Source organism: Alligator mississippiensis, chromosome 9 (genome assembly GCF_030867095.1).
Source record: "Alligator mississippiensis isolate rAllMis1 chromosome 9, rAllMis1, whole genome shotgun sequence".
Lineage (NCBI taxonomy): Eukaryota > Metazoa > Chordata > Crocodylia > Alligatoridae > Alligator > Alligator mississippiensis.
This window is the reverse complement of record NC_081832.1, coordinates 68,053,966-68,076,771: the sequence shown is the minus strand read 5'-3', so window position 1 is coordinate 68,076,771 and position 22,806 is coordinate 68,053,966. Positions and strand designations below refer to the sequence as shown.

The 22,806-nt window shown below is 43.3% G+C and overlaps 1 protein-coding gene across 3 annotated transcripts in view; it reads right to left on the bottom strand.

Moving 5' to 3' along the window:
* Positions 1-22,806, bottom strand: part of ACSL6 (acyl-CoA synthetase long chain family member 6) — a 120,145-nt gene that overhangs the window by 88,359 nt on the left and 8,980 nt on the right. The window contains exon 1 of one of the 3 annotated variants that reach the window (XM_059712852.1): positions 16,145-16,393. The exons of 1 other annotated variant lie outside the window; for it this stretch is intronic. In XM_059712852.1, the coding sequence (XP_059568835.1) occupies positions 16,145-16,337 (193 nt within the window). In that variant the 5' untranslated portion in view covers positions 16,338-16,393. Of the gene's footprint in view, positions 1-16,144; positions 16,394-22,806 lie in introns of those variants that run through there. One more of the 3 variants, XM_019478637.2, reaches the window with a different exon arrangement.

The following is a 22,806-nucleotide window of genomic DNA, read 5'->3' as shown; positions in this document are numbered from 1 at the left end:
AAAGCAACAGCAGTAGAAATGAAGCAGAGAGCCAGGGAAGACAACTGGATTTGAATTTCCTAGCATCACAGCAGATGGTGAGTGCACTGCAGGGATGATGTAACCAGTATGCGAGCTGGAAGGTGCTCTCATCACTCTCTGCCAGGTGATTTGCAGAGTAGAGTAATAGTTACAGTAGAGTTGGAGGAAGCCAAATTCTTCTCTCTGATGCAGCAGTCCAGAGAACAGCACTAGATCCTCTCACTGTCTGGTACAGACAATTCAGACCTGCCCATATTATAAATCCAGAAACAGGATGACGTACGGCCACGAAGCAATGTTTTCACTAGCCACTGACACACCCAAAGGAAGCACAATTCCTTTGCAAGCTCTCTGTTAGCTGTAAAGCACTGCGGCTAAGAATCCATCCTTTTTCCTAGAGAACACTGGGCAGCAGAATGCAAAGGCCATTTCCAGTCTGAATGATACTGGGAAATTAAAAAATCCCAAATTTATTATCCCCGTTTTCAGAAAGAGAAACTGAAAGATGGAGAATTCAAGAGTCTGATTTCCAGAGGTGCCAAGTATCCAGATTCCAGCTGGAGTAAAGCAGAAATGCAGATGTGCAGCACCTCTAATTCAGGCTCCAGGAGATCCCTATTCCAACAGAAATATGCAAACTTCTTACTCAAACCTAAGCCACGTCTATTCTATCTCCTTACCCATGCCAGGAACACCCATGAGAACAACCTTAGCCCACTTTCTCCCTCAACATGTCCTGGCCCCTGAGATGTCTACCCTTCCTAACTGAGAGGCTTGGGAGTATGTGGAGCAGGAGGGCAGGTGGGCAGATCTTTTTTCTTGAAAGCAGCCCAGGGCTCAGGCAGGAGGTGGCACAGACATGGTATAAGAGTGTTAAGTAAGCTAAAGCTGATCTTTCTACATTTTACAAGTACAAAGAAAATAAACTTTCTGATAATTCCTCAGAAAAAGCCAGACATAAAGTCCTCTAAGACTGATGGAAAGAGTCCAAATCACTTCAGTGGGCAAAATACCAAGTTAGTTTTAAATATTTTGCCTCTCTCCAATTTAGAATGGAGAGGATGCAGTACTACCCAGGCACAAAATCTGGAAAACAGTCTTGTCCCAGTAATGAAGTGGTACTAAACTAGAAGAGCCCAATGCTATCCTCACCTAAGTCAATTAAAAAGCTCATGTGGGCACTAGATTGGGCCATCAGAATCTAGTATCATTACACTGTTGCAATATCCTCCAATGTCATTAATTTAAACTTCAGGCTCAGCATTTTTACAACATACTTTTTAACCTAGTAGTGTAACTAATTATTAAATAGAAATCTACCAATGACATCCCTATTAACAAGTGCCATACATACCCTGAAAAAACCTGATTCTACTATAGACACTTTAACTATTGAAAAGTTTCATTTATTATATTAGTGAAAGTTGTGCAGAAACTATAAAAGTATTACATTCTGAGATGTACATACAATGATACTATAATTATCATTAATTTTATTTTCCCTTTCTTGATTTTACTCATGTTTTTATTTTACCTTTTTAATGCTTATGTTGTATGACATAATGTTGACCATTTATGAAAAAAACAGCAGAAAGGAAAAACATTCAATGGACTCAATATAAATAAAGGACCTGCCAGCATCATTCCCAAGTTTCTTGAACTTCAAGTATGTCCACTCAGGTCAGTAGATGGTATGAGAACAAGACTAAGAAGCTTGCTAAAATACATCTAAGTAAATTACAGAGCTGAAACTATTTTCTTCTCTTATTAGTAATAACCTAGTAACCTCTTAGATTATTAGAAGTGTTTTAAAATGTTTCTAGTTTCCATTTCAGTATTTATGTTGCTTGGTTAACTTTTTACACTTCACTCAGCCTGAGACAACAGCGAAAAGAGGCGTATCAGTTTCACTTTTATCTCTAGTTTATTTCACTTTCTTATTTTTTAGGCGTTTCAAGTGTTACAATGTTTAAGGATCCTAAAACTGTAGGACCCTGGTTTTTTAGTTATATTTTAAAATAGTCCTGAAAACTCTGCTATTCATATTAGGTCTTGCAAACTTCTCTTCTCCCCTCCAAACCCCGCCCCCCCCCCCCAAACAACTTATCATGATTGCATATAAATGTACACTTTTAATTTCTGAAAAACTTAATCTTGAGCGTTATGTGCTGATGTGTTTAGTGTTTGTGTTCAGAAAGGGCCCTAAATTACACTTTATCTCACATCCAACATCTTGCTTCTTTCTGTTGCAAAAAGCAGCCTCTACAACGCACTTTGTAGATCTTTTATATTCTCTCTAAGGTCTTCTTCTTGCTCAGACCTCCTCTTCTCAGCTTCGTTTGCCAATAGTTTTCCAAGTGTTAAAGTAGACAGCTCAGACAGCTCATTCTTCTGTCTCAATGACTGAGAACTTTGCCTTTTCAAACGTGTTTGAGCAAATAAAGTGAATAGGGAATATGCAAATAGACTTCCCTAAATGAAACACAAGCCTGAATTGTTGTTGGCAGGTCACTGTATCACACCACCCTCACCAGCCCCTCAACTGAAAGGATTTTTTTTAAAACATTATCACCATCTTTCAGATACTTGGCTGGAAAGTCCAGCCAGAATAAGGCAGTTCTCAAAGCACAACAAAAAAATCCTTTCAGGGCAAAATAAAATTAGGACTCAAGCATTACATTGAAGTGCAGTAGCAAGGTTATTTTCGTTCACTCGCTCGGGTTGTGTACAGCTTTTAGGGTTTGTTTTCTGCAAGACTATTCCAGGCCACTCTCAATCCACTATCTTGTCAGAGCAAACTAGGAAGGCCAATTACAAAACTCTAACAATTTAATAAAGGGACAAATGTCCTATATAGCAGACAACTAGCATGGCTGTTGTTTTAAGAAAAGAAAGAAAGAAAAGTAAAAGTAAAAGTTAAAGAAAAGAGAGCACATTAATTCTGAAAACCATTAAGGAAATATGTAGAATTTATCAGGATAGTACAAAAATTCTCTGAAATTACTCTAAGAAATCTAAAAACATGTAACAGAGAATAAGATCCCATGAAAAAAAAAGTTGGATGTTTGTGCAGATATCAATAGAAATGATAATTCCTTCCCTAAAAGTCTATTTTAAAATACTATTTTAAACATGTAAATTATATGCATGTCCATATACACACACTATCTATGTGTAAGTATATCAGATATATGCATGGCCAAAGTCATGACCTGCTATATACATATAGCAGTTTATACAGCAGTTCATGACTTTGGCCATGCATATCTGGCATACTTACACACAGATAGCAGTTTCATGACTATGGCCATGCAGAGGGTTAAAAAGCAGTGCATATATATAAATATATGTTTCTCAACCCTCTACATGGCCATAGTCATGAAACTGCTATATACACATGAAACTGCAAATGTACACATTCTATAAGAAGTTACTCATTCTCCATGAACTTCCACAGGGCTTTTATATGAATTACTATATAGTGATAGACACCTAAAAGTTACCTGCTCACTGAATCATGTTTTGTACCTTAGCAATTCTCAGTAGATAGCCTTTCAGACTTTTAAAATTTGGGTGGGAGGAGAGGGGACAGCACTGATTTTATTTCATTTTTAAAATTAATTATAAGAGGAAAAAAGATTAAAAGTGCTTAAATGATGTGAGAACACAAGCTGCACTGACTTTTGTTGGAACTGTTACTTCTAAGACTGATCTACCATACAAGCTTGTACAGAAGTTATTAAAACAATTTAATTAATAACTTGTATTATTTTCATGCAATTCTGGGTGTGAGGGCTTATTTTGAATTAAGATAGTCTTTTTCCAGTTACCTTAAAACAAAAAGGAATTAATTTAAACAGCATCAAAATGTGAACTACAACCAATGTAATTATTTTAGTGCCAGTTTGTGGATATTGAATGTTTTAATTCAAACTTCACTGCTACCCTGTTAGGAATTTAAGCCAATTTCGAAAGACCTTAATTTCAAAAGACTGCCTTCTGGCTGCAATAAGTTATTTTAATTCTGAGTTTCTGAATGCACTGTGGATGGAATCATATATATGTTGAAAGATATTAACATCATAAAATAAAAAGGCAGAAAGGGAATTCAGCCTTTATAGTTTTTTATTAGATTACAATTGCATTTTGTCAGATGGATTTACTTTGTGTCTAGTGTGACGTGAGGTGTGTCACAGTGCATATTTAGTAGGTGAACTTAAGTAAATACTATCATAGAATCATAGAAGTAGGGTCGGAAGGGACCTTGTAGATCTTCAAGTCCGACCCCCTGCCTGGGCAGGAGGGAAACTGAGCTCAAGTGACCCCAGCCATGTAGGCTTCGAGCCGCTTCTTAAAGACCCCCAGAGTAGGAGCCAGCACCACTTCCCTTGGAAGTTGGTTCCAGATCCTAGTCGCCCTGACTGTGAAGTAGTTCCTACAGATGTCTAATCTGAACCTACTCTCCAGCAACTTGTGGCCGTTATTCCTTGTTATCCAGGGGGCGCGCTGGGGGAAACAAGGTCTCCCCCAAACCCTTCTGGTCCCCCCTAGTGAGTTTATAGACAGTCACAAGGTCCCCCCATAGCCTTCTCTTGTGAAGGCTGAGCAGGTTCAGGTCCTGTAGCCTCTCATTGTAGGGTCTGCCCTGCTGTCCCTGGATCATGTGGGTGGCCCTCCTCTAGACCCTCTCAATGTTGTCCACATCTCTCTTGAAGTGGGGTGCCCAGAACTGGACACAGTACTCCAGCTGTGGCTTGACCAGTGTCACAGAGGGGGAGGATCACCTCCTTGGCCCTACTCAAGATGCACCTGTGGATGCACGATAGGGTCCGGCTAGCCCTGCCGCCCGTGACCTCGCATTGTCGGCCCATGTTCATCTTGGAGTCAATGATGACTCCAAGATCCCTTTCTGCCTCCGTGCTCTCAAGAAGGGAGTTTCCCATCTTATAAGTGTGCTGCCGGTTACTACTGCCCAAGTGCAGCACCCTGCACTTGTCCGTATTGAAACGCATCCTGTTTTTGTTAGCCCACCCTTGCAACCTATCCAGGTCTTTCTGCAATCTTTCCCTCCCTACTAGCGTACCCACCTCACCCCAAATTTTGGTATCATCAGCAAATTTGAACAGGTTGCTTTTCACCCCATCATCCAAATCGCTGATAAAGAAATTAAACAGTGTGGGCCCAAGGACCGAGCCCTGGGGGACTCCGCTGCCCACTTCCCCCCAGGTCGAATATGACCCGTCCACCACCACCCTCTGAGTACGACCCTTCAGCCAATTTGCAATCCATCTGACCGTGTAGGCATCGATGCCACAGTCGCCCAGTTTTTAACAAGGATGGGGTGAGAGACAGTGTCAAAGGCCTTGCTGAAGTCCAGAAAGACTACATCCACAGCGACACCTGCATCCAATGCTTTTGTGACCTGATCGTAAAAGGCAATCAGGTTGGTCTGACATGACCTGCCCCTAATGAAACTGTGCTGGTTGCCCTTGAGCATCATCCCCGATGCCGGCCCATCACAGATGTGCTCCTTGATGATCTTCTCAAAGAGTTTCCCCAGGATTGAGGTAAGACTGACAGGCCTATAGTTGCCTGGGTCCTCCCTCCTCCCTTTCTTAAAGATGGGGACCACATTGGCTATCTTCCAATCATCTGGCATCTGGCCCCGAGCACCATGAGCGCTCGTAAAGCCGTGCCAAGGGCCCAGCAATAACCCCTGCTAGCTCCCTCAACACCCTGGGGTGGAGAGCATCTGGACCTGCTGACTTGAACACATCCAGCCCCTCCAGAAGCTCTCTAACCCAGTCCTCCTCAACCTTAGGTCTTGGGGCGTTCCCCTCGAGTCCGTCTTGAATCACAGTGGGGGAGTCCCGGTCCCTGCCCAAGAAAACGGAGGTGAAGAATTTGTTAAAGATGTCTGCCTTCTCTTCTGGCGCAACCACCAGATTGCCCAGCGTATCTTGCAGGGGCCCCACATTTCCCGGCGCCTTCTTCATCCTCCCTATATATTTGAAAAAGGACTTATTATCCTTGATCTTGTACGCTAGTCCTAGCTCTATATCCGCCTTAGCTTTCCTAACAGCCCCCCTACAGGCCCGAGCAGTGGAGGTATACTCCTCTTTGGAGATAGTCCCTCCCTTCCACCAGGTGTACGCCGCCTTTTTGGCAACCAGGCATTCCCGGACTTCCTTGGTGAGCCAGGGAGGCTTTTGGGCACTCTTGCCCCTCTTGCTACTTGTTGGGATTGTCACCTCTTGGGCCCTGAGTATCATCTCCTTAAGGAACGGCCACTCATCTTGGGCACTGAGTTCCCCTGCCCTCGAGAACCCCAGCACCTCTCCCACCAATCTCCTCAACTCATTGAAGTTGGCCCTCTTGAAGTCTAGGGCTACCGCCTTGCTGTAGGCCCTTGACACCCTGCGCTGGATGATGAATTCCAGCAAGCAATGATCGCTATCACCCAAGTGGTCCAGGACCTGGAGCCCCCTTACCAGAGCATCGCCTGTGGCCAGGACCAGGTCCAACAGGAACTATCTGTAGGAAACAAATGACTTTTTGTCAAAATAAAACTAATCTTAATATAGTAATTGAAGAATAATCTGCAGAACTGGGTCTAAAAAAATACAAATCAAATAATGGCTCCAAATAAATAATTAAGCCATAGCAGTATGCTAGCCAGCACTGGAAGAGTTGAAAAAGAATATTAGTAATTAATAATAATTCATATTTTGTAATTGCAATTCTCAAAGTAAATCCAGATGGTACCCAGTACATTATTCAGAAAACAATGAAAAGTATCAGGAATCTTAAATGGCACTGATGAAAGTCTAAGTGAAGTAACATGGATGTCTAAAGGTATCAGTCCAAAGGGGACAGTAATTTATAATTCTATTAAGGGCTGTCCAACTGGTAGCCTGTGGGCCACATCCAGGCCATAAGAGGTGAAAGCATGGCCTGTAGGCTCCCACATGTCTGCCACTCTCCCCATGGCTCCTGCTGCTGCAGTGGTGGCCAGAGTCTCTGGGGGTTGGTTCACTGGGGGGGCTTCATCTGGGGAAAGAGCCCCTACAAACCATGCTGATCCTGCCAAGCTCTCCTGGACCTCAACTTCCCTGTAGGCCCCGCCTGCCCCCCTGAATCCACTGATTCCTCCCACGGACCCCGTCTGCCCCCCAATCACTTCCGCAGACCCTGCCTGCCCCAGAGCACACTGACCCTGCTTGTCCCCCCCCAACCCCACCCATGATCCCCAAAAGCCCTCCCATCCTGACTTACCTTTGATCAGGTAGCCATTTTTAACTCTGTCTCACCTCCCAAAATGTCACTGTACACACTCTCAGTTGCTACGTACAGACTAAAAAAAGGTTGGCTTGCTTAACCAACAAAATGAAAGCCAAGAAGGGACATGACTGCTATCTATAACTATACTGGGGGGAAAAATGCCAAACAGGAAGAAGAACTACGTAAGCCTAAGGACAACATTGGCACAAGAGCAACTACTGGAGCAGTAAGGACTATACTTGATGACCTAGGAGGTCCCTTCAAGCCCTTTGTCTTATCACTCACCTAGAACAAGGGTTTGGTCCAGAAGTGAAAAACCAGGCAGCAAATGGTTGGCAGTACTGATGACTGGAATTTCTGGGCAGCAGTGATGTGCAGGCAAAGTAGCCTGGACCTACAGCCCAGATGTGTGGATGAAGAGAGAGTTCAGACTGTAGGATCCAACCAGTCATGGTGTACTCAGTCACAGTCACCAAGCGCAACGATGACAATTTTGGTAGCAGTTGTGAGGGATGCCTGCCCAGTAGAAATTAGACTAAGATGGTGAACTCTTTTTACCACAAAGGTCATTGTACACTGATTTCAAATGGGACCTAAACTGAGGTCAAGGCCTCCCTCTGTTATTATCAGTTCTCTCTGTCACCCACTTCCCCACAGAACTACTTTTTTTCCCCTGATTCTTGTACCCATGATGGGGGGGAAGTGGATGGTATCACTGTCCCTCATGGGATCTAATCAGTAGACTTTTGACTTAGAAGAGTCACTGGCCGTGTCTACATGAAATGCTGACTATGCAGTAGCCAGTACTACTGCATAGTAATGTTGTGTGGCAACAACTGTGCTGAGACGCTACTGCACAATAGTATTAGGCTACTGCACAGTAGTATCATGAAAAAGACGTTTGTTGGCGCTGCTGCACAGTAAATTGTTTATACAGGTACTAAATGACTGCGTAGCAATGACTGTGCACTCACTGTCTTGTGTAGACGCAGACACGATCTTTGAAGACAAACTAAAAAATTCCATTGACTTAAGAGTGGTCAGACATCCGCCACTGGCCTCTCTGTGCTGTCACCCTGAATAATGTGGAATTTGTATATTCTGATCATACATGACATTTGTGAGATATGCTGACCACAAGAACTAGATAGCTCAGCAAGTGGAAATGCTAAAATCAGTATTTCCTTTGCATATAATCACACGCACACCTAGAACCTTGAAATCTTCCTTTCTTGGCTGGGGATTTCCTAATTATGTGGTGAGTTCCATTGAATGAGGTCTTGCAGAAGACCTTACATCCTTTTCCTGTAGGGTAAGAAGTGATGTGTCAGAAAGAAGGGCTTATTTCTTTTACTACTTTCTTTTAAGATAATGTTATAATGTATTATATGAAAGATTGAAAATAATATTTTGTGCCTTTTTTTCTTAACTATTAAGTGTAATCTTCCTGGTCATATCCTGAAAAATCTGGGGATTTGATAGATGCATATTGTGAGCTATCTCTGTACCAACAAGGTGGACATTGACTTTAACAGACATCCTTTTCCACAGTGTTCATTTGGCATTCCAGTTAATTGGGTGCTAAATAAAAAATAGAGAAATTTAGTGGGAGATTTTCAAAAGATTCAAGGGGAAGAAGGCACCCAAATCTCACTGAAAAATCTATGACAATTGGGGGCATTGTTTTCCTTTGAAATTCTCTCCTCTAGATATTAATCCTTACTTGTTGCTATTGCACATACTTACACATTTTACTAGGAGTAAATGCGCAGTCTTCAGCATGTCTCTCAGCTGCAGGGTCTATATTTTGAATTTAAAAAGTACGTGGCTGGAAGGTAATGTTAAAAAAAGAAAGAAAATGTTCAGATTTTTTTTTTCTCTAAACTGTGGAGAAGCAAAATAGGCTAAAGCCTTTTTTCTCTGCTGCAGGTCACCTTGAACGCTCCAAGACACTGTGTACGACGGAAGAAAAAAGTACACAATAAAGTGCCATGTCATCTCTGAATGCTGACACAAGACTACAGCAATTAACGAAAGTCCATTACAACATGTACCTGTAGCAATCATTACTGTAGCAATGCTAAGCTCTTTGTCTCTACAAAAGTCTTCTCTAAAACTCATGCTGAATTGGCATGACTGAAAGTAAAGCTTCTGGAAATGCAGATTTGGCATCCAATGAGCAAGTGGGTCCCAAGTTTGAGGCTGGGATTTTAAACTTGTTACAGGTGAATTTTCTACATATTCAACTGATATTTTAAATTCATATGCTTAAGTTTTTTTCTAACTATGCTTTGATTGCATACTTTAATGGTATCCCACATCTCAAGAGCGTACATCTGTGCCAGCGTCTTTGTGCTCTCTAAACTTGCGAGAAGCCTCTTCCTTGAGGAAACAGAATAAAAAAGAGAACTGTTTCTAATTATTGATGCCCCAGCTTATGAGAATAAATGTAGGGCCCCAAAACAACTTTGATTAGCTATCGTGCCAGTAGCTACAAGATTATCCTTTTTTAGGGTTCTCTCTATTTTAGCACATAACCTGCACCACAGCTGACAGCATTGCAGAAACAGCAGCATGGACAGATTGGAAATGTGATGCCAACTGACATTTTTTGTGCTTCAGTCTCTCACGATAGCACAAAGCCTTTTATCACAATGATGGAATAATTTATTGAATCGTGAATAGATCTTACCAGAAGCCCAAGAAAAGCACTTAAAATAGGAGCAACAATAGCAGCTGCTTGCTTTCTAGTTCTGAGTCTGCAAGTTGAAGAACACGACTAGTTGATTGCTCTGTGTGTGTGCACACATGCATGTGTGTGTTTGTGTGTGTGTGTGGGGTGGGGGCTAGGATTTACATGTTTGCATGAAATTACTGAGTGAAGCTAAGCTAGAGAAATGAGTTCTTGCATTGGGTTGCAAATGCAGGGAGGCCTGTGGCTCTTCTCTTTCAAGAGTGATTTCCGTACTCTAGTCCACCCGCTTTGATGTCCTATGCACTGCTCTCACGAATCTCGCCGCACAGTTCCTTGACTCCTCTGAAACACACCAGTGGTATCAGGGCATGGCACTCGGAGCATCAGGAGAAGTGGCCTCTGGGCCCATTGCATGGACAACTTTGAGTACTCAGTCAGAAATCTTGCCCTGAACTCCATATACAGTGGGGAACCAATGCAGATACCAGAGCATTAAGGGGATGTTTGCTTACACTGTGCTTTTGATGGGCTGCTGTTTTTCCCACTATGCTGAGCTTTTTCAGAGTTTATAATGGGCTTGATCTCCCGATCTTACAGAACTCTGCTTTACAGATGCTGGGGCTGGCTGGAGTATCAGGTTGGCCTCTTGTGTGAACTCGAGTAGTGTTGGGTTAAGTCTGCTTTATCTTGACCTGGCTTATTCCAGCGCCTGGAATTGTCACAAAGTGAGGTTACCTTGGCTACAGAACATTTCACAAGCTGTGCTCCCCGCAGTGGGGTTGAATGGAAGTGGATGATAGTAGCTACCTTGATGCAGGTGGCCGGTTAAGTTACTTAGTGGTTGCTTTGTGCTGATGGATTGGCTTGAGGAAGCTTCAGCAGGTGCCAAAATAGACTCCAATTATTTGCAATGATCAAGATGGCTAGCTACTAATGCATGGCTTGCCATGACTTCGTATGTGAGATAGAATAGGGGAACTATCTTGGCCACGTGCAAGTGGGCACTTTTTGCCCCCATGGTTTTAGGCAGCAAAGGTCTATTCTAGCAATGCAAGGAGATACATGGGCATACCAAAAAGAAAAAAAAGTTTTTAATCAGCTCCCCTCTACCTATCACTCACCCTTAAGCCTGACCTGGACTTAGCTGTAGCTGTCATCTAGTGGTCAGTTTTAGCTTTGGCTTTTCATTCAGAAAGCAGAGAAACAAGGCTGCTTTCTACGAAATGTCTCTTAATAGCTTCATAAAATTGCTTGATAATATGGGGAAAGGTTCAAACCTTGTGCTGCTCTGCAGGGTTTGGTGGTGGAGGAATAATAACAATAATCTTACACTGGTGCAGCATTGTCGTTCCCTGTACCTGGCATAAGCCCAAATCAGCCTTACTCTTTCAGTGGGTATTCAGTTAATTCAGTTTGCCATCTGTCTCCAAAGCTCTCCCCCTCTTTCCTCTTTTCAGTACTTGAACATATTTGTAATATCCATGGCGGGAGAGGAATCAAACATGCATCTAAATCCATCTCAATCCACAGACCTCACCCCCCCCCCCAAAAAAAACAAACAAAAAAACCCCTCAAACCCCAAACAAACAGGAAAATACAAACATTTGTTTTGCTCCTTGGCTATATCTACTATATGGAAAAGTAATATGGAGAAAAGAGAAAACAAACAAGGCACAAGACTTCCCCAACTTCCGCTCAGTTACTTTTTTGCAGACATGCGTTGAAGATTTATTTTAGGATGTATTGTGGCAGACCCTAAGGAGAAAGACAAGCCACAGGAAGAATTCCTCTCATCTCACCACAGACAAGGGCTAGCCACCACCCCATCCTTGTAACCTGTGGCTGAAAGGCACACAGGACAACACTTAATCTCTAAGTCTAAGTCAGATTTTCATAGATTTCATAGACGTTGGGGCTGGAAGGGACCCCGCAAGATCATCAGGTCCAGCTCCTGCCCCAGGGGCAGGAAATCAGCTGGGGTCAAAGGATCCCAGCAAGATAAGCATCCAAACATTTCTTAAAAGAGTCCAGAGTAGATGCCTGCACCACCTCTGGAGGGAGCCTATTCCAGCCCTTGGGGGCTCAGACAGTAAAGAAGTTTTTCCTTACATCAAGCCTAAAATGGTCTTGGAGGAGTTTGTGACCGTTGGACCTCTTGTGACCAGGAAAGGACTGGTTTGGAGAGTGGACACATGCTAAACATCCTAGGCAGGCTGCAGCCCTGCTGTAGAGAGTGCTCAGTGTTCCCAAGGAATCTTCACTGGGCAGCCCCTCTCCCCATCACCACCTACACCTCGCTTGTGCCCTGGCTGCCCCATCGATTCATTTTCCCCCTATTCATTTCCCCTGTAGCACTATCCAAAACACAGCTGATAAAACTTCACAGATTGGCCATGTCACTGCCTTCCAATGCCTTCACTCCCCCTGTCTTACAAAGCAGGTCTTACTTCTTATGATTCTTACCCTCTTCTCTGCAGCCTGCACCATTTCTGCCAGGCATACAATGCCTACAGTCTCCTCCTCCTACTCACTTCTTCATGTCTTCCTCCAGGCTGTCCCAGGGCAGGGAATGACTCAGTGCACCAGGCCTCCACACTCCAGAACGCTAACCTATGATTGGCAAATGACCTTTTCGACGCCAATGAGATTAACTTTTTAACTTCAAAATACTGAGAATCAGCAGCTCCTCAGGACCCATTAGCCTGTCCTGGATTTACGCATCTGCCTTGGACTGTACACTGCTCAGGGTCAGGGACTGCTATTATTTTGTGTCTTGTTGAGTATTGTGCAATTTCTTGATATCGGCTGTTAAATATGAACCCGATAGGACCTTGTCTCTGTGCTCTTCCTCACATTCTTCTATCATTTGCTTTTCTATGATGGTCCCTTTCATTGAATTCATTCTAACTTTTAATTTTTACTGTTTCATTTTCTTTCTTTTTTTTAGAAAAAATAAGACCGTGGTAGAGTCAGATGCCTTTGTTTGCCTTACACGAATCTATTCCTAAAAAGAGATAAAAACAAACAAACCCGAGGTGTCGCTATACCTAGGGGACAGGACTATCTGTAGCTAAGCCTGGCAGGAGACCAAGAACGTCTTGTTGGGAACAACAAAGCTAGAAGCACAGCAGTATTGGATTATTTCCTTGGTTGAGAATCATGTGCAGGAAAAACTCTACCATACCGTGGGGCAGAATGGGCCCCAGACCTGACGCTACATGGGAGTGTAGGGGTCCAACTAGGCACAGTGAGTATCAGGAGAGGTTCCTGAAGAGAAATGAATATGGACAGAATAAAGATGGCTGATTAAGCCAGGCTCTTCTGAGCTTCCACCTTTCTGTATTATAGAAAGCATCTCTCCACAGTGGAGAAGGTTATCTAAACTGAATATGGTGATCCTGAAAGGAACTCGAATATATCTGTAATCATACACATAGAAGACAATGACTCCGATGAGGCTACTCGTTTAAGGCGGTCAGGAGTAAGGGCTTGCAGGAGCAGGCCCTATGCCATTTCCCACACAACTATCACGACTAACTGCGGCCTGGTTTTCAAACAGCACGGGAGCTTTTTATGCACACGCTTTTTCTTGTCTTTGTTTCGAATCACAGATCATCTATGCAAGAAAGCATACTTTCAATGGAGGCAAAGTTATAGCAATGCATGCAAGAGGAAAGTTGTCTCAATGTCCTCAGCAGCAAGGCTGTTAACTGAGACCATATCTGAACCATAAAAATCTCTATAGGAAAAATCGATACCACAGAGAGGGGGAGTGTGGGATTTTAGCACCCCACACTTTGTGTCCAACCACTTACACAAGTCCCACTGCAGCTGAATGTAGAAATAGTATATTATCAGGATATCTTTTGATGAACACACATTTTATTTAGGAGTAATGTCAGCAAATAATTTTATTTGCACTATTTCTCTAAAGAAGTAGACATACCATGCCCCACAGCAGGCCATATAGCTGACGGAAAGCCTGAACGAATGATAGGAAACTGTATGGAAAAATAGTACTTTCAGTAATTTTTCCAGAATTTAAAACAGACTTGGCTTTGCCCTGGGTCTTACAGTTATTCCTAAATTGAACATCATAGACTAAAGAGCATATGTAACTCAGCGGATTAGTCCTCACCAAGGGGTGATGATATTTATCATTGAACTGGAGGCTTTAAATGAAATTAAAACCTTGCACAAAGCTGTAGTGAAAGCAACATGCATTTTTTATGTAAATCAGAAGGACAGTAATCCTGAAACTGGAGTCTCACAGGATGGATTCACACTGGCAAATTGAATACATATATTAGAGCAACTGCCAGCAATGGCACAGCTGTGCTGGGGCTAAGCCATTAGGTAGACTTTTAAAAATCTCTAGTTAGAAATTTCAAACAAAGGACTGGTATTAATGATTATTATACATCTCAGGTTCTGCTGCTTCTCCACAGAGGCATTAGTAAAGGGACAGCAAAACTGCACCTTTCTTCCAAGGGCACCTCGTATATCTTGGGTCAAAGCACTGAATAAAAATTACTATACACATTATAAAGGAAGACAGTCAGGGGAATCTGTGGCCTAGTGAGTTCATGAAGCAGGCTTTCACCTCTACAGACACAAAATCAAATCTAACTAGACTTGCGAGGCAGACGTACTTGGACATGGATCTGCATGCATGTGTCTGAACAAATAAAAGTCAAGACAGTGAACGCACACAACAGTTTCTGATCTATACATGTGATAGAGATGGAGAACTGACGGGAGAGGCTTGCATGGCAAATACTTTCATAACATGGGCCAAATTCTCTTCCCAATTACACATGCACAGCTTCGATGAATTCAGTAGTACAGCTCAGGGCAAATTGGGACGCAGAGGCCAAAATATTTATATACTGTGTTTCCTGACAGTTACCATAGGGAAATTCTGTACCAAATTCTGCTTTCAAATACATATACCTGTCCTTTGGGTTAAACTCTGCAATAGGCAAGTTTTGTATTGACCTCAATGGGAAAAGATTCAGGTCCTGATTCAGGTGAGAGCATGCTGACTTCAGTCGGCATAACCAAGGGCAAAATTTAATTTGTTCATTGCTAAAATATCCCCCTTCATAAACCAGAGAAGCAAATATGTAAATATGAACATTAACAACCCCTATCTATTTCTTCATTTCCTTAAAGCAGAAAACCTAACTCAATGATGACAAGAGACTACATCTTTAAAACCATTTTCTGTTTGTATTTTTACCCAACAGATGGCTTTATCGCTATAGAGAAGAGTTATTATACCAGTGAGGAAAAAAGCACAGCTATTAGAAGTTACCTTTTCTTTAAAAAGTCTGCCTTCCCAGCCCCCCTTCCCACACACATTCAGAATACCTGAATCAATGCAGGATTTAAAACAGAATCTTTAAGTACCAAGGAGAAGAGCACCTATTCCAAGGATGCAGTAAGTTTCCCTGCCTGGTGAGACACTTTAACACATTACTACATGCCAAGAAAACAATGTGGAATATATTCTTTTTTCTATTATATCACACACATGCAGACACACAGAGACACACAGTGCCCTAACAGAGCAAAACTCTAAAGGATGGACCAGGCTGAATAAGCCGGCCGGATCATTTGAGAGATATTATGTAATCTATTCATTTGAGCAGACAGTTGTAATTACTTTAACCAAGCTGCATTAATATTTCACCATACTATTTTCAAAATTACATGTACACAGTATTACACTGAAGAGTAATCTTTGAATTTAAGCCATGTGAGTTTTCAATTGCTCGCTTCTTTCTGTCTTTTTCTTTAACTGCATTTGAAATAACCTTAGGGCACAGCTGGTGGGAGGGGAGAGAGGAGCAATGAATGTGCTGAGCAGCTGAAACAGAATAAAGGAAAAATGCACAGAGGTCATTTCATAAAAGTCCTAATTGGTAAAGATCCCAAGCTATGGTTCCCCTCTGGCTGGAGGAGAATGGAATCTCTGCTTCTCGTGTAACATTCAGGCAGCCACGCCTGATTAACAGCGAAAAAAGAAAAGGATTAAAAAATAACAATACAGAACAGAGGGGAAATAGAAATAAATGGGGAGAAAGGGGTGAAAAGGTAACAGTCGGGAGGGGGAGGGGATGGGGAGAGCTAAAAAGCACTTACCCATGAACAGCCAGATGGAGCCACCAGTCACTAAGAAGAAGGTGAGCATGCCTGCTGGATCCGGCTGCAGCATGGGCGGCCTGACGAGAATGTGCAGGCTGAGGAGGGACTGCAGCACACTCACTGCAGTGACTGAGGCAGCATCAGCAGAAGCAGCAGCAGGGAATGGACCACTCTGCTCGATCCAAGGCATGGCACGTTTGTCAATTACTCCGCAGCATAGGACGGTATTTTTAGCAACCGTTCCCCCACCCCTTTCCCAGGGACATGTAGCTCCTTCTTCTTAAAGGAGGCAATGCATCCTGCTCGCGTGCCGGTCACAGATGTGAAGAGACTGCCTGCCCCCCACCTTGGGAATCCAGTAGCATAGGCTGCAAGGAAGAGGGGGAGGAGGAAGAAGACACGGTGAGGGGGAAAACTTTATCTTAACCTGTGTTCAAAGAAATTACCCATATGCGGTGTCTTGCACTGTAATGCCCCTCCAGGCCTGCTTTTCAGAGAGGCTGAAAAGCCTCCAACTGACCAAATGAACAGAAGCATTAAATGCTGAGCAGCTCTGGAAATGCTAATATCTAAATATATAGTGAATGATGACACAAGAGTAGCAGAGCACAACACTGATTTTCACAGTCTGTGGTGAGGTTATTGTTTTGGGTTCTTGGTTATTCCCCCATTTGCTCATCTGAGAAAATTACTCTCTCAGCTGTTGGTCTGAAAAGGCCTTTGCAGAAAGAGCTTCACCATGCCATGGATAGGCCAGGGGTGAGATCACATGTGATATCTCTCCACTGGCCAAAATGCTGAAGCTGGTAACATGATAATGTAAGATCTGAGGAATCTCAGCCTCTGAAGTCACTTTGTCCGTACAAACCCGGAAAGCGGCAAACCTGTCACAGGGTGTGATCAGTAGAATTTCACTTTGTTCCTGCTTGAAACGGGGATAAACCACCTCAGTGTAAATCATGGCTTTGCCTGCTTATACTTGAGGTTAGGACCAAGGCAGCTACACGGATGGCTGTGACTGGAGCTAACTGCTCACATCCCCTCCCAATAGCTTAAGTACATCCATTCCCAAAGGTGTGAGCCTTTTTGTTATTGTCTCTCTGCAATACACAAGGGCAAACACATGCATTCAGGCTTTGTACACGAGTTCTGAAAATACTGTCTTGCTGAAGCACAGGAGAACACAGATCATTTATAGAACAGCAAATATAATGAAGGCAATGGCCCTCGCTCTAAGCTCACTCCCTCCACAGAGGGCCTTGGGGGGTCTCTCTGGGTTCAGAAAGCTTGGGAAAACATCTATATACTTCCTGGCTCTTGCCCCAAGCTTCCTGGTTTTTTGAGAGTCAATATACATACTCTTATTTGTTTGGCCTTTGGTACCTTCCCACTGCTCCATACACCAGATCCTCACAGACAAATCTGTCCAAACTATTTGGCTTAGCTCTCTGTTACCCCATAATCCCAAAATGTTTCCTCCTCAATAGCACCCAATAACATTTAATGAACAACTACCTGTCCCAGGTCTGGTGGGATGTGTGGATACACAATGACAGACAGACACTTACGATACAGTGTTTTGTCATAGCAGTAGTTGATAATATCAACTAAACTTCATAATTCACATCTAGGTTCTCCATCTCATTATTCCAGCCCACTGGAAGAGTATCTTAGCCATCAGGAGATCAGGACACAAAAACAGGACACCAGTGGCCATAACATGTATTTTTTTTTATAACTCAAAGTGTAAACAAAATTACAAACGTTGGACTAGACAAGTCACGACTGCATCCCCCACCCCATGATATGGTAAGTTCTAGCCCTTCTTTTCCGCCTTGCCCCAAAGGCTGTGGCTGCAGGATGTCACGTTGGGCTCCCACAGCCCCAGACTGCTTCCTCCTGCAGCCACACATGGCATCTTTGTGACTGGCTTACAAATTTAGAGCAGGCTTCAAAAGAAAAGAACCAGAACCAGCACCTTGTGTTTGCCCTTGTGACTTCTACAAACCAGAACCAACATTTCTTGAAATTGGTAAAAGAAAACAAATGCCATAAAACTTTACAATCACTCTTCATTTTCATATGAGTTACATTGTAAATATTTCATATTTCATAATATTGCTGTAATTTTATGAGCATTTTGCAAACTCAAAAGTAGGCAAATTTCAACATAGGAAAATTTGCTGCAACATTAACTGTACACCACAGGACTCACTTTAATGAAATCTACAATCTTTATGGACTCCATATTAAGACAGGATATGTTTTTGTGGAAAGATAGATTATTTTACCATAGCAGCCTTCAAATATCTGAAGGGAGTTCCATAGAGGATGGAGCAAGACTGTTCTCAGTGGTGAAAGATGACAGGACAAGGATTTCATAGATTTCATAGACATTAGGGCTGGAAGGGACCTCGGAAGATCATTGAGTCCAGCCCCCTGTCCAAAGGGCAGGAAGTCAGCTGGGGTCATAGGATCCCAGCAAGATAAGCATCCAGTTTCATCTTGAAGGTGTTCAATGAAGGCGCTTGAACCACCTCCGGCGGCAGGCTGTTCCAGACCTTGGGGGCTCGGACAGTAAAGAAATTCTTCCTTATGTCCAGCCTGAAACGGTCTTGTAGTAGTTTATGACCGTTCGACCTAGTCGTCATCCCTAGGGGCGCTCTGGTGAACAAACGTTCCCCCAGATACTGGTGGTCACCCCTGATAAACTTATAGGTGGCCATCAGATCACCCCTGAGCCTGCGCTTTTCCAGGCTAAAGAGCCCCAGGGCTCTCAGCCTGTCATCGTAAGGTCTGCTTCCCTGACCTCTGATCATGCATGTGGCTCTCCTCTGCACCCTCTCAAGCTTCTCCACATCCTTTTTGAATTGTGGGGCCCAAAACTGGACACAGTACTCTAGCTGCGGCCTCACCAAGGCCGAGCACAGGGGGAGAATGACGTCCCGGGATTTGCTTGAGAAGCATCTATGGATGCAAGCCAGTGTTTTGGTCGCTTTACTAGCCGTAGCATCACATTGCAGGCTCATGTTCATCTTGTGGTCAATTATGACCCCCAAGTCTCTTTCTTCCACAGTGTTAGCCAGCGTAGCACTGCCGAGCCTATAAGGATGCTGCGGGTTTTTCTTCCCAAGGTGGAGAACCTTGCATTTATCGGCGTTGAACACCATCAGATTCTCGTCTGCCCACTTGCTGAGCCTGTCCAGGTCAGCCTGGATCACCCGCCTGTCTTCTGGTGTGGATGCTTTGCCCCAAAGTTTGGTGTCGTCGGTGAACTTGGCCAGTCCGCTTCTGACTCCAGTGTCCACATCGTTAATGAAGATGTTGAACAACATGGGTCCAAGGACAGAGCCTTGGGGGACCCCACTGGTCACAGGACACCATGATGAGTGACTTCCATTAATTACTACCCTCTGGGTCCGACCATGGAGCCAATTTTCCAGCCAGTGGATCGTGGTGGACCCAAGGCCACAATTGCCAAGGCCTCAAGTTGCAGCAAGGGAAGTTTAGGTTAGATACGAGGAAAAACTGTCTAGGAGGCATTTAAAAGCCACCTAAGATATACCGTGTGCCGCTGCCACCCCTCTCTCCTGCCCGTCCAGCAGGTAAGTCTGTGGGGAGGGAAGTGGGGTGGTGGGGAGATAAAATTTTTTGCGGGCGTGCCTCCCCAGCAGGTAAGTCCCACCCAGCCAGGGCCCCACTCAACTTACCCCTACTCCAGCCTCTGCAGCACTGTCCCTCACCTCAGGGGCCTCTATCTAGCCCTCCACTCCTTTCCTCCCCCGCAGACTGACTGTGCTGGGCTGGGGCACAATGCACACAGGCACTCAGCCACCCACCCCACCCTCAGATCGACTCCAAGAGGCTTCAAGATCTACTGCAAGAGGCTCTGAGATTTACCAGTAGATTGAGATCCACTGGTTGGTGACTACTGCAATAGAAAGACACAATAAGATTTTTCTGTATCATTTTTTATAGCTCTTTTGTGGTTCAAAATTAAACAATGTTTTGTCATTCATTTATATTGCATGCAAAGCTCTACATAATGCTACCAGTGCTGCATAACCAAAATCCATTTCTTCCATTAATTTTATCTCTTTTTCATCAACAGTATCTCTTACAAATGTCCAGCTTATCCCATTTAATATACCTACTCTTCACAACATTATGGATACATTTATCACGTGTATCGATAGCAAAAATCCTTTAATGGTAAAATTTTGTAATTTATTCAGTTGTAATCACTGTTCCCTAGACTATTATTATTAGCCACTTTAGTACTTATATAGCTTTATTTTAAAATTAAATCTTATCAGGTCACCTTAAACAATACTAAGATAAAAAAGACAACTCTCTATAAAAATTCCCCTTCTATTATTTGCATATTTGGAACACTATGCAGCAAATTTCAATCTAAAAACTCTAGCCTGCTATCTGATTTCAGGGGTCCTCTAATTTCAGGACATTCATCCTCTTCACAGTCATCATCGTCCTAAACCAGAGAATGGTAAAGTTTCTATGACAGTACCTGACTAAGTGCAAAGTGACTCAACACTCCTTCATATCTAAAAATCAGCCATCTACTAATTGTGGTTTATTAAGATCTACCAACATAAATGATTTTTCTTCCACTTTTAAAATTATGATCATATAAAAACCATTATACTTATTCATTCCTCTAACAGAATCATTTTGGGACAAGGTTATATCTAGCCAGAAAGATCTTTCAGTTTTTATACTTTGTGCATCACCAGAATATCTAACTATTCCCATCATTGAAATTATGGTTTGAAATCATCTAAATTATGGTATGCACCTTTAAATTACCCACTGATATGTATAAACCAACTCAAATGGTTGGAAAAAACATTCTTAGCAAGCTTTCAGGCACAAATGCCCTTTATCAGGTTGAGGAAGTGTCTGGAGATGGTCTGTGCTCTTCCTGGATGGAGTGGTAAAGCTATCAAAGACAAGAATACCCAATTACCGGTGGGGGCACATTTCTCACAAGAAAACCACCCTATCTCCAATCTCTGTTTTAATCCTCAAGGGGAATTTACAAACTATCTTCTACAGATGAGCCTATGAACTTCACTTTATCAATCTACTGGATACAAAAGATCATTAATTAAATATAGACATTGGATTTATGACACATTATAACCCCTTCTCCTCCCCTCCCCACCTTCCTGTCTCTCATCCTTTGACTACAGCCACTTTCATTTCTCTTCTCCTCCACCCCCACACCCGCCTCTCACCTACTGACAACTTCAATTTACATTTTAACTGACTGGCTTTTTTGCATAAGTAGTGGTCTCTGGCTGCCTTACCACTCCATCCAGGAAGAGCACAGACCAACTGCAGATGCTACCTCAGCCTGATGAAGGGGGTTTGTGCCCAAAAGCTTGCTAAGAAGAATTTTTCCAATGATTTGAGCTGGTCTAATAAAAGATATTGGATTTACTCAAAGAACCTTGTCTGCCCATGTGCTTAGACCAACACAGCTACAACCTACACCCCTGATATGTATTGCAGTTAAACATTAAACTGCAAGATTTTCAGGTTTTCTCCTGAATTTCTAATTTCCACCCTGTTCACTGTAAACAGGAAAAAAATCCACAGCTTGCTGTTCAGCCTCTCTGTTTTATGGGTGGGAATTCTACTTTACAAAAGATATTATCTTCCCCTGTTCCCAGAAAGCATTTCAGCAGCTAGCCAATAATCACACTGAGCATCTGAACAAGAGGACATGAAAGCTGAGCTGGGAACATTTAACTATGTAAAGGAAGAGGATTGTCTTGATACACTACTACTCCTCTTCTTTCGCCCCCAGTCTGATTAACAACTCTGTCCTTTCTCAGTATTTCCTAAATGGTCCATTTCTTCCCATCAGCTGCTTCTGTACAGTTGAACACAAACTCCCAGCCTTGGATTGCTACATAGATTCATAGATGTTAGGGTCAGAAGGGACCTCAATAGATCATCGAGTCCGACCCCCTGCATAAGCAGGAAAGAGTGCTGGGTCTAGATGATCCCAGCTAGATGCTCATCTAACCTCCTCTTGAAGACCCCCAGGGTAGGGGAGAGCACCACCTCCCTTGGGAGCCCGTTCCAGACCTTGGCCACTCGAACTGTGAAGAAGTTCTTCCTAATGTCCAATCTAAATCTGCTCTCTGCTAGCTTGTGGCCATTATTTCTTGTAACCCCCGGGGGCGCCTTGGTGAATAAATACTCGCCAATTCCCTTCTGTGCCCCCGTGATGAACTTATAGGCAGCCACAAGGTCGCCTCTCAACCTTCTCTTGCGGAGGCTGAAAAGGTCCAGTTTCTCTAGTCTCTCCTTGTAGGGCTTGGTCTGCAGGCCCTTGACCATACGAGTTGCCCTTCTCTGGACCCTCTCCAGGTTATCCGCATCCCTCTTGAAGTGTGGCACCCAGAATTGCACGCAGTACTCCAACTGCGGTCTGACCAGCGCCCGATAGAGGGGAAGTATCACCTCCTTGGACCTATTCGTCATGCATCTGCTGATGCACGATAAAGTGCCATTGGCTTTTCTGATGGCTTCGTCACACTGCCGGCTCATGTTCATCTTGGAGTCCACTAGGACTCCAAGATCCCTCTCCACCTCTGTGCCACCCAGCAGGTCATTCCCTAGGCTGT